General features: G+C 46.5%; 1 protein-coding gene across 1 annotated transcript; it reads right to left on the bottom strand.

The window, feature by feature from the left end:
* Positions 1–1,872: 1,872 nt before the first annotated feature.
* Positions 1,873–7,515, bottom strand: LOC123159480 (uncharacterized). Its single transcript, XM_044577321.1, has 4 exons — positions 7,498–7,515; positions 4,207–5,386; positions 3,465–3,575; positions 1,873–2,408 (listed from the first exon to the last, which is right to left on the bottom strand). The coding sequence occupies exons 1-3, from the start codon at positions 7,513–7,515 to the stop codon at positions 3,490–3,492; spliced, it is 1,284 nt and encodes a 427-aa protein (XP_044433256.1). The 3' UTR covers positions 1,873–2,408; positions 3,465–3,489.
* Positions 7,516–11,349: the final 3,834 nt, after the last annotated feature.

Below are 11,349 nucleotides of genomic sequence, written 5' to 3'. Positions count from 1 at the left end.
TTATGTATTTTACTTTATTTATTTTATTTATATTTATTTTACTGCTGCTATTTTTATTTATTTTATTAAGGTTTATTTATTTTATTTAATATAGTTTATTTTATTTTATTAAGGTTTCTTTATTTTTATTTAGTTTATTAAGGTTTATTTATTTTATTTACTATAAAAAATGAACATAGATGCGCCTATAGAGAAAATTCAACCTAAATTCATAATAAATTTCTATGAAATTCAAAGAAATTACTCTGAATTTAGGTCAAATTCCCTGTATAAGGGCATCTATTTTCACTTTGAGAGGAGGTCAACAAGGCAGAGAGGGACGGGCTTATAAACCGGTGTGAGCGCCCTTCGGTTGGCGAGGTGGGACTAAACTCTAACCGCAACTAGGACCAACCCTTTAGTCCCGGTTTGTGGTATGAACCGGGACTAAAGGGTGAGCCTCTGGTCCCGGTTCAAGCCACCAACCGGGACCAATGGTGGTGGGCCAGGAGCGAGGCCCATTGGTCCCGGTTTGTCCCACCAACCGGGACCAAAGGGGCCGGACGATCCGGGACCAATGCCCCCACGAGGCCCGGCAGGCCCCTGGCCACACGAACCGGGACCAATGCTCACATTAGTCCCGGTTCGTGACTGAATCGGGACTAATGTGAATATTGCCCTGTGACCAAAGCCCAGTTTTCTACTAGTACCTAAATCAGATTCAGTGACCTAAGGATGCGTTTCGTTACTCACATTGATTTTGGGTACTTTGCATATGTGACCCAGTTGACCCTGTTTGAGGGTATGTAGGCTCTGGGCCACATTCTGCATATTATTTGGTACCACTAAGCATTTGAATGGCTGAGTATTTTGAAATTTTTGCTAGTATAATAGTAGTATGAGAGGCAATAGCGATTATGCAATGTGAGTTTCATATAGGAGTATCTAGACTTCCGTTTTCTATTCTCAGCTCCCAGTCCACCGCCCCGAGTTGCTGTGTCCGACAAGGCCTCCCAGATCATCGAGGAGGAGGACGAGGACCTCAAAAAGGCCATGGAGTTATCGGAGCTCATCTATCTCTCCGAATGGGAGGGCCTGGCGACGTAGCTAGTCTTATCGGCCGCAGGCGATGTCCCCATCCCCGAGTTGGGGGAGTGGGAGGTGGTGGAGTAGGAGGAGGAGCCAGCCATGCCATTTGAGGTATTGGTGGGGCAATCATAGTCGTGGACAACCATGGTGCCTTGGACGACGGAGTTGGTATCGGCCCTGGCCGCTTGGGTGGGCGTGGAGCCCTGGTCACCGCAACAACAACCCGTGGTGCAAATGCAACTGGAGCCGCAGCAACCCGTGGTGCAAACGCAGCTGGAGCCGCAGCCGCAGCAGGTGCCACCCGCTGCACCACCGCACGCACGGGCGCCACTTGTCCCATGGCAGCCTCCGCCCTTCGTCGACCTCACCGCGGACGACAGCGACGGCGATGTTCTATTTAGTCCAAGTTATTTATCTCCTTTTATTAGTTTAAGTTAATGTATGGCCTGGACTTTTGGTGGCAACATGAAATATTTTCAATTTCAATTTGCTGAAATGTGTCGGCTGCATTGGGTGCATATATGGGTCCGCGAACAAGAACAGACACTGGTATCCGTCTGGCCGACCCAAACAAATGAAAAACAGAAGAAAATCATGTCCATTTCGGTAGGTGCGTTGGAGTTGGCCTAACAACCTGCATAGCACTCCCTCTATTAGTTCACTTAGTATCACTGAAGTCTTCCACGATATTCTAGCTGCCCAAAAAAATCCTTGACGACCCACACGCCTCAGTTCCCAACTACGGCCAGCGCAGCTGATAGAACAGTGCGAGAACCCCATGATGCCCATCCAGAACGTGTACCATTAACCAGAATACAAAAGTTATTCGATGGAATACAAAAGTTATTCGATGGATTACACGTCAATAATAGGTTCGGAAAGCAAATTGTAGTACTAGGAATGATGGCCTAAACTCCGGTCAATAGCACCAAACTAACATTTAGACCAGGAAAAATCGCCCATGTTCCGGTGGAAAGAGTATTTTTCAGGCCATTGTATTCTAGATTAAAGAGAGCGCACCAAAACAATCCGATCAAACACATCCTTTGACCTCAGAGATGAGCAAAGCGAACCGGCGAAAACTAAACACTTTGGTGCAAATAACATTCTGCAGAGAAGATAAGCATCGTGCCTTGCAAGTAACAGTGCATTTGTTAGACTGTTCCATCTGAATTGCCGATGGGATGCAGCCATTCTATTTAACTGGTGCGCCAAGAACATGGTTCAGGGAGCGCGTCAGCAAACGAACCATGCCAAGATTGACCCAGAATTTCCCCAAAATGAGAGTCCATGTCTTCCAGTACCACCATCAGCTCAGTTGTCGGTTCATTGTAAGGAATCTGCAAGGCAAAAGAGTAGACAGTAAAACAGAAATACCAGAATATTCTCTTGGATTCTTTTCTCCAAAGAAAACATGATATACTCATACCAGAATACAACACTGTATGCCTGTTTTGCAAATCTCAAACACAGCAAGGTTACTTCGTAAGAGATACTAGCAGGCAACATACTTCAGTTCAGCCTTGATTTGGTAATAACATATCAGGATTAGTGACTAGTAAAAGAAAAGGCTGATCAAGGTGAAAAGGCAGGACAACTTTTAGCCTTTTCCTCATATTAGTTATGTCTGGGTATTGGGTTAAGTCAGAGGCCCAGGGACTTTCCCCTCTTTTCGATAAAAAATGGGTCAAGTTGGTACTAGAGTATGTAGCTCAGACAATACTCCCGTACAAAAGCACTGAAGACAGTATATACCAGTGAAAAAACAGCATGCTTCCACCCCCAGGCCCCCTAAAATGCAGTGCATTTGAGAAAAAAATATTTATTCAATTACAAATTTGAGTATATAATCCCAAAATTCACGTATCAATCCAGAACTAAGACACCATCATTATCTCGTAGGCATATGTGACTGAACATGATTCAACAGAAAAAGTTTCAATTAAGGATAACAATAGTATTGTAGTATAAGGATCGGACAATTAAGACAACCAATTTGACATAGTGACTTGGGGTGTGTTTCGTCTAAGGCCAAGCCAACCCCTCCAAAAAATTTGGCTAAGGTTTTGGTTGCCCATGTTTTGGCCAATGTTGGCAAGAAAAATGAACTAGAGTTGGCGTTGCTAGAGTGTATATGCATACCAAAAAATTGGCAATAATCCAACCAAGGGCCAAATTTTAGCTATGACAAAAAAATTGATACAGTTAGTTTTGGTTACCATCCAAACATGCCCTCGGAAACATGATCAAACTACTTGCTCCTACAAGTAAGAAGTAACACATTGCAAGTATACGAGATACGCGGAACCAACACGAGAAAGGAAAATATAAGACGAAATATCGAATGAAAATAATAAGGGGTACCCAAACAAGAAAGAATTATTAAGATGAATTACCAAAGATAAGTTAAGCTGGCGTGCTTCAGTTTCTCCGGTCTTTGTCAACACGAACCAGCATGTCTGCCAAAGTCTTACTTGTGCAATTGGTCGTCTTGCTCGGAAGTGTTCCTTCAGTTATATCCATAGATACAAGAACTTAAACACACATGTATATGGTTCTTCATCACAGCAAGATTTGGATCAGAAAGTATTGCTCGGCATTTAACACGACAGTTGCACAGATATATGCTAGACATTAAATAGAGAAGAAAAACATTTAAACTCTACAGGATATATCACATGTCCAGTGCAATCAACAAAAGACACCAGATTCTCTAGTACTCCTTCCGTAAACTAATATAAAAGCGTTTAGAATACTAAAATAGTGATCTAAACACTCTTATATTAGTTTACAAAGAGAGTAATACATAATTCCGCCTGCGGAATTTTAGTTCAGGATAGACCACTTCTAATCATGGCCAGTTTAGTTCTGAAACGTATGAGCCTATATGAAATGATTAAGTCTACACAACATTTGAGATATCAGCCACCAAATCACCCCCTTCAGAAACTTCAATACAGAAACAATTTAGGTCAATTAACAAATATATCCATGCTGTGCACAAAGGTTCCAAGCACATGAATTGAAAAATATGTTCGACTAAAACCTGTGCACCCTAACAATTCAAGTGCAGTAAACTTCAAAGTTTCAATATCCAAATGAATCAAACATGCATGTCAAAGGAGCACATATATATACCTGCCCTGGGGAGCCATGCCGGGAGTATTAGGGGCACAAAGCCGTGGTACAGAGATTTGATGTTGTCTGGAAAAGCACTCCTCCCAATCCTTTCCCCCTCAGCCAAGTCGAGAGCACTAATAATTTCACCATGCTGGAAGTACAATATGTTGGCATTGAATGGATCAATTGCAGAAATCCACGGCATTTGGTCTAACCGTGGTGTAGACTTGTCAGGCAACACCAGGTTCATTCTCGTCTCATGTGTTAGCTTCCAGGAGGATCCCTCATCGTCGAGCGAGAACGAGTAGAGCATAAACGGCTCCTTGATGGTCAATTCGACATAGCGCAGCTTCCCCTCGCTGACACCCAAGAGCCGGTACAGTTCCGGCTGCACCTCCATGTCAAAGTTGGGCAGCGGGCGCGGCAGCGCGACGAAGCCATGCTCCGGCCGGTCACTGAATGGGTCGACAGAGAAGACGCCAAAGTAAGGGTCGAGCCACCACAGCCGGTCGCCGAACGCCACCACCTCGTGGAGGGGCATGGCGCGCCAACCCGGGGCCTCGGCCGGGACGAACAGCGGCGGCTCGTCCCACTCCCCTGTTTCGGACAGAAAGCGGCGCACGACCCTTTGGCCGTCCCTTTCCCGGAGGCAGAGTTGGGCGACCACGAACCTGTCAGGCGGGCCGTGGGAGCCGTCGGATTGGGTGAGCAGGCCGAAGGGCATGGTCGTCTTCTCGGCATCCATGCTGGGGAGCGGGAGGCGGAACAGCTGGCCGCTGAGGGGGTTGCAGACGAAGCGCCTGACGCCCGGTTCGTAGGCGGCGGCAAAAGCGGCCACTGCGGGCAGGCTGTCGCCGTAGTCGCGGCCACCGCGGAGGGTGCCGGCGAAGTCGAGGAGGAGGAGGCCGTCGCAGCTGGCGGCCTGGATGCTTACGGCGGCCAAGTCCATGCCGTCGGCCAGGTGGGCGGGGACGGAGAGCTGGGAGACGCAGGGGGGCTCGTGGAGGTCCAAGGACGGGCGCGCGCCCTGCCCCAGCGGCGCCATCCTATAGGTGAGGGCCCAGGGAGGGCGCGAGCGCGAGGCCGCCGTGCAGAGGGAGCGTCGGAGGGGCGCCGCCACGGCGCCGGCGACGCGTCGGAGCATTTTGCTTGTGGGGGTGGAGAGTGGAGAGGGGGGGAGGGTTTTGCGCAGCTTGTCCTAGCTCGCGGCCGCGAGCGATCTGTCTGTGGTGCCGTGGTGGAGAGAGACGGTACGGGGAAGGGAAAGGAGGAAGGGGGTTTGGTTGGTGCACATGGACTCGGTCCAGGCTGCTCTGGCACAGGGAGGGGTCCCTGGTCTCGCAGAGAAGACGACAGGGAGAAAGGTGAGTTCGAATTTCGAAATCCAAATTCATTACCATCCATTTTTTTTTCTTAACAAAAAATACTCTTTTCTTTTTGCCAAATGATAAGGGCCGAACTTCAGGTAACCGCCAGTTCGGCCAGAGCGCCATTAGGGCATTGACCAACGCTCCACTCTGGACGGTTGCTCCAGCCCTTCACATCGGATTTGGCGGTCCAGGCTAAAAAATAGTGTTGCTTGCAGAGTGGAACGAGCGCTTGCAGCGGAGGCTGCCTTTTCCCTGACAAAAAGTCGTTTTAGCTCTCACCTAGCCAATGCCATGGCAACCTCAGCTTGCTCCATGCCAACTCCGGCGCACGGCCCCCCGCTTTGGTCTGCTTCCGTTTGGGGCAGCAATGGGTAGCCCATGTCCGGATCGGGCTGTTGCCGTGTCGGTGCGCCCAACGACCTCAAATCATGTTCGGGGTGGACATGATATAAAATAAATCGCAAAACTCAAATAAATACCGAAAAATCAAATAATACGCAAACATAATGATTAAAACATATTAAACATTATAGTCTTCACGGCCTCCACGGTGCTTAGAACATAATTAACAGAAAAACTTAAAAAAAAGACAAGCGCCGCCCGCGCTCGGCTGCTGTGCCCGTCGCCGTCTCATGCGTCGCCATTGTCGTCCTCGTCGCCAGATGTAGGGCGGCGGCGTCCAGAGGTGGGCCAATGGTCCCTGGAAGGTGGGAGGTGTCGTGGTTTTGTCATGGCAGATGCCCTTGTAAAAGGACTTAGGTGTGGAGCCATCGCAACGTGGGTTAGCTCGAAGGGGTTGAAAGGGACAAAGGACACAAGGTTTACCCAGGTTCGGCTCCTCTCAATGAGGTAAAAGCCTACTCTTGCTTTTGTTGGCTATTGCTCGGGAATCAATTACAAGGGAGCGGAATCGCTTGACCTAGCTATCGATCAATTGTTTCTTAAGTTAACCCGCCGCAGGGTCTCGCCTTTATATACATAGGTCGGGACCCTGGGCTTACAAGAGTCCAAGTTGGATCATACAACAGGACCAACTCGGTTTCTGAGTCACCCTGCCTTGCAAGGCAAGTTGCCAACATGGCGGCTTACACTCTCCGGGTCATGATCCTTCCGCCGGGTCTTGGGCCTTCAACAGGCCCACCTTGTAAGCCACCACCAGCCTTCATGTTTCACCTTCTTGGACCTACCTGGGCCTTCTTCATATTGAGTCGCCAACGGTGTAACCCGGCACCTCCTGGGCGGTTCACACCTCGGGGTTATATCCCCAACATTAGGCCCCCGGCTTGATTTGAACTTGTTCATGTCAATCTTCACTGCTTCAGGTTGGCGAATCATCTTTCCAATGTTTAATTCTTGATTAAACCACCGCAACCCGCCATCACGTCATGTGAAGTAAATTCAGAAAAACCTATGACATCACAACGAATCTTTTTGCATTAAATGGTCGTCCGAGAATCGAGGCACCTCCAGTGTTGAGATAATCATGACATCTCCTCGATTTCCGCACCTGCCATTTTACTGTTCGCTTTTTCCCTTATAAATAGGGATGGGGGGTTCCCCTTTTTCATTTTTACCCCCGACTCCCTCTTCTTCTCCTTCGTCTTCCTTACGCCGTCACCGCGACCGGAGCTCCACCGCCGCCGTTCTTGACCAGCAACTTCAACTGGGCCGCTGCATCAGCCTGATTAGGCCAGAGAGCTGCGACACGCACCCACCGCACATTAGCACCTCCAGGTATTCATCTTTTTCTCACTTCCAATCTGCATTAGGTTACCCTAGTTCGTCGGTGTTCATCGTGTTCGCCCAAGTTCACCTTGGCTCATCCACCTGTCACTTAGTTCGATCCAAAAACAATACTAAAGCCGTGCGGTAGTAGTTTTAGCATTTGTCTCAAACCGCAGATGCATCCCTTCTTCCTGAGATTCAATCCCCAGCTCACCAGTTCTTCCGCGGCCATGCTTTTAGGTTTTAATTTTTTCCCTTTTCTGAACTGCGGTAGATCTATAATTGCAACTGTAATCTGTAAAACTTGTTTGTCCAACACTTAGTAGAAATTTCACCAACCCCATATCCATAAATGATTGTCTTGCAAAAATTACTTGGGCGGCTTAAATAATAATTATGTCCTCTGCCAGTCTCTGGCCGGCTCAACAGATATATCATGTCTTGCCATACTTTAATTTTTAATCTGAGAGTCATCGCTCCCTCATCACCAGGGCGGCTTATAATTCCTTCATACTCTCATCATAATAATTTATCCTTTATCCATAAACACCTCACTGCCACTGATTTATTTTTGCAAATACTTAAGCGGTTTATCACTTTAATCTTAACCCGCCATACCTTAAATTTTCAGACTGCTGCTTTTTAACCTGCCAACAATGAGCAAGACTCCTACTCCTTGCGACTGGGTCGCCTCCCAAGTCTCCGAACTCTCATTGCAGGAATATGTAGATATGGGGATTTTACCATCCAAGGAGGTCATACACTGGCGGGTCCCTGGTTCTGAAACAACTCCAGAGCCCCAAGAGGGCGAAATTGTGATCTTTGCAGACCACCTCCTCCGCGATTTTCCCCCTCCCGGGTCAAAGTTTTTCTGCGATGCTCTGAATTTTTACCAGCTCCATCCTCAAGATATTGGTCCCAACTCCGTCTCCAACTTATGCAACTTTCAAAGATTCCGCGAAGTGTACCTTGAAGAGGAGCCTACGATTGACCTCTTCAGAGAGTATTTTTACCTCAATCGTCAAACTAAGATGACTGATGGACCCAGCTTGGAACTTGGAGGGATTTCCATTCAAAGGCGGAGAGACATGATTTTTCCTGAAGCCAAGCTGCCTAGCCACCCCAAGGATTGGAATTTCACTTGGTTCTACTGCAAAGATACTTCTCCGGCTGATGAAAATCCTTTGCCGGGCTACCACTCCTCCGGCTCAACATCCACATCAAGCTTCTAGACTGATTGACCGCCACAGAGCACGTTAAATATGCTCCCACTTTCTCCAAAATAAGAGCATTGGTAGCTAATGGTTTAACTGAAGTAGATTTGACCCGCTGTTGGGTTGCTTGGAGGATATTACCTTCAATCCGGCGTAGCGGTTTGATGTCTGAATATACCGGAGACACGAAAGATCCACTGTGTCTCAATCAGTCATCCTTAAGCGACAAAGATATTACTGATATAATCAAGTCATTGCTCGGAGAACCTATGGAAAATTGTCAAAAAGTGGGACTGAATCCCTTCTGCAAACTTAACTCGGCTCCTCCTGTAAGCCATCAGACCAAGCTTCGTCTTGTTTATTTATCTCTTTAATTTTTCCTTATTTCATTACTTTTCTCACATGCATATAGGCTGACTCTCCTTTTTGGAAGAAAAGACTGCCTGCCGCCGCCCCAACCAAAAAACCCAAGACAAAAGCTCGAGGTCCAGGTCGGCCCAAGAAACCATCGGCTGAAGAACTGCTCCAACTTGACGATGAGTCGGAGGTAGAACTTGACTCCCTTGGTCTTTTCTTTGTACAACTTATTGACGTTGTCTCTTCTCAGGAAGAGGCAGAGACCAACCATGCAGATGCAGCAGAGGTAACTATAATTTCCTCCGACTCAAAAACCTTACCAAGAACACAAATTCGGCGGGTCGTCCGGAAGGTGAAATTTTCTCATCATCTTGCTCACTTGGACCCCAACTTTCTTTTGAAGAAACAACAACACGATTGAAGGCGCCCAACCCGGAGTGGCGGCTCTCATGACCTCGTTTCCGGCTTACCTAATACGCCTGCTCCTCGCAAATGTTGACCTGAGGTGCCACATAACCCAGACTTTCTTTACCCATTAGCTGGCCTTATACGTCAACCTCTTAATCCTTCCGACTCAAATTATCAGAAGACACCTCCATCGTCCGGCTACTCTTCCAGAACCCAGATACCTGTCTTCAAAGTCGCTCAAGGGTGAGTATTTTCATCTGTTGATCAATAGGTTGTAATGATATGCTCATGCTTTTATATGTTTGTCACAGAGGCATAGCAAAGGCGGGCAAGAAATTGAAAGCGAGCGGTTCTTCAAAGGACCGCAAAGTTGCTGAACCAGAGAAGCAAGTGCCAGAAATCCCAGGGGCTTCAACTCAAGACCCTGAAGACCTTGCTAATGACCCGCCACCACAAGCTGATACCACAACCTTTGATCCAATGAACACTGAGGTTGACCCGCCCATCACACATGACCCGCCAAGTCCTAAACCGCCCAGCCCTGCCATGCTTACTGAAGAAGTCCCTTCTGACAAGACCACCAAGGATGTCATCATCACTGGCACAGGCTATGTAGAGCCAGGGAATCCTACTGTCTTGGCCAAACACAACGCCAAAGAAGAGCCGCCAGCCGCAGACAAGGGCAAGTTGAAGCTGGATCTGGAAAGCTATGATGCCCTTAGTGCAAGTGACATCCACGAGTTTATCTGAACCGCCTTCATGCTAGCCATGACCTGGAAACCGACTTAGTGAACCTTATGAAGGAACATTATGAGGTATGGTGATAACCCCTTTCCATATGTATTTATATAGCCGCCAAGTCTATAGTGTAGGAAAATGTTGAGTATGCTATAGACTTGATGAAAATGTCCAAACTGTAGCCTCTCAGGACCGGCTTATGTTTATCAAGGTGAGTCGGGTCTTCAAATATTAATCTTGAATGAACCTTGTACAACTTTCCAACCATTAATTCATAGTAATAAGATGAGCCATACTGATAATTAGCTCTAAGATCCAAATACATAGCCCCCAATGGCCGGCTTAACTTAACAAAGCGAGTCGGGACTTATAATCATGAAAACCAAAAATATAGCCCCCAAGGGCCGGTCTAACTTAACAAAGTGAGTCGGGTCTTCAATAAAGATTGAAGTGACCTACATTAGCCCCAAGTGCCAAGTATATTGTTGGCAATGTGCTTGGGACTTTAATTAATTGTATTACCAAGACTTGCTCCTTGTGTTGTAACCAATGACTTATTCATTGCAGGCAGAATTGAACATGAAGGAATCGCAAGTTGGCGATTTAAGAAGAAGCTTAAAGTTGCAGCAAACCGAAACCTCTAAGGCCAAGTCAGATCTGAAGGCCTCATTAGAGGAATTGAGAAAATCAAAGCAGGCTTTGATGCTGAGAGAGCCACCTGGGAATATGAGAAAACTGCATTAGTGAAGAGAGACGAAGAGGCTGAAGCTCATCTTAAGACGGTGACCGATGAGCTTGCCGGCTTAAAGCAACATATTACTCACATGACAGCTGCCATCTTTGGTAAGTTCTAAACAATTGTGTTTCATTACCTGACCCGTCTGGTGATCCATAATAAATAATGGGACAATTGCATTTTTGCCCCTAGTTGGAACCTACCCATGGGTTTTGCCCTTACTTTTCGACTCTGCTCAGTTTTGCCCTTAGATTTTCCCCCGAGGTCACCCGAGTGCCCTTTGACCATTTGACCAATACTTTGAAAATTCATAAAAAATTCATATGAACTCGGAAAAATGCAAAGAAGATATCAAAATGTTCAGACAAACATTACCTTTATGTGCATATCATTTGCATTAAGGACAAAAGTATCGTTTAAAATACCAAAGGTTAATAATGTTATTAACATTATTGAAAATAAAAGGGTATACAAATACTTTTTTCAAGAATAAAAATTACACGCAAATGTAGGTGATGTTTTCTGAACATCCAGATACCTTTTTGTATTTTTTCTGAGTTCATATCAACTTTTTATAGATGTTCAAACGACATTGACCATTATTTTGAAACTT

The sequence above is a fragment of the Triticum aestivum genome, chromosome 1D, assembly GCF_018294505.1.
Source record: "Triticum aestivum cultivar Chinese Spring chromosome 1D, IWGSC CS RefSeq v2.1, whole genome shotgun sequence".
Taxonomy (NCBI): Eukaryota; Viridiplantae; Streptophyta; class Magnoliopsida; order Poales; family Poaceae; genus Triticum; species Triticum aestivum.
The sequence above is the reverse complement of the archived record's forward strand: the minus strand, read 5'-3'. Positions and strand labels throughout refer to the sequence as shown.

Bases quoted from the DNA above. Each gene is read 5' to 3' on its own strand.
- LOC123159480 (XM_044577321.1), bottom strand. The intron at 3,576-4,206 runs GTATATATATGT...ATATAACTGAAG, and splicing joins GGCATGGCTCCCCAGGGCAG to GAACACTTCCGAGCAAGACG.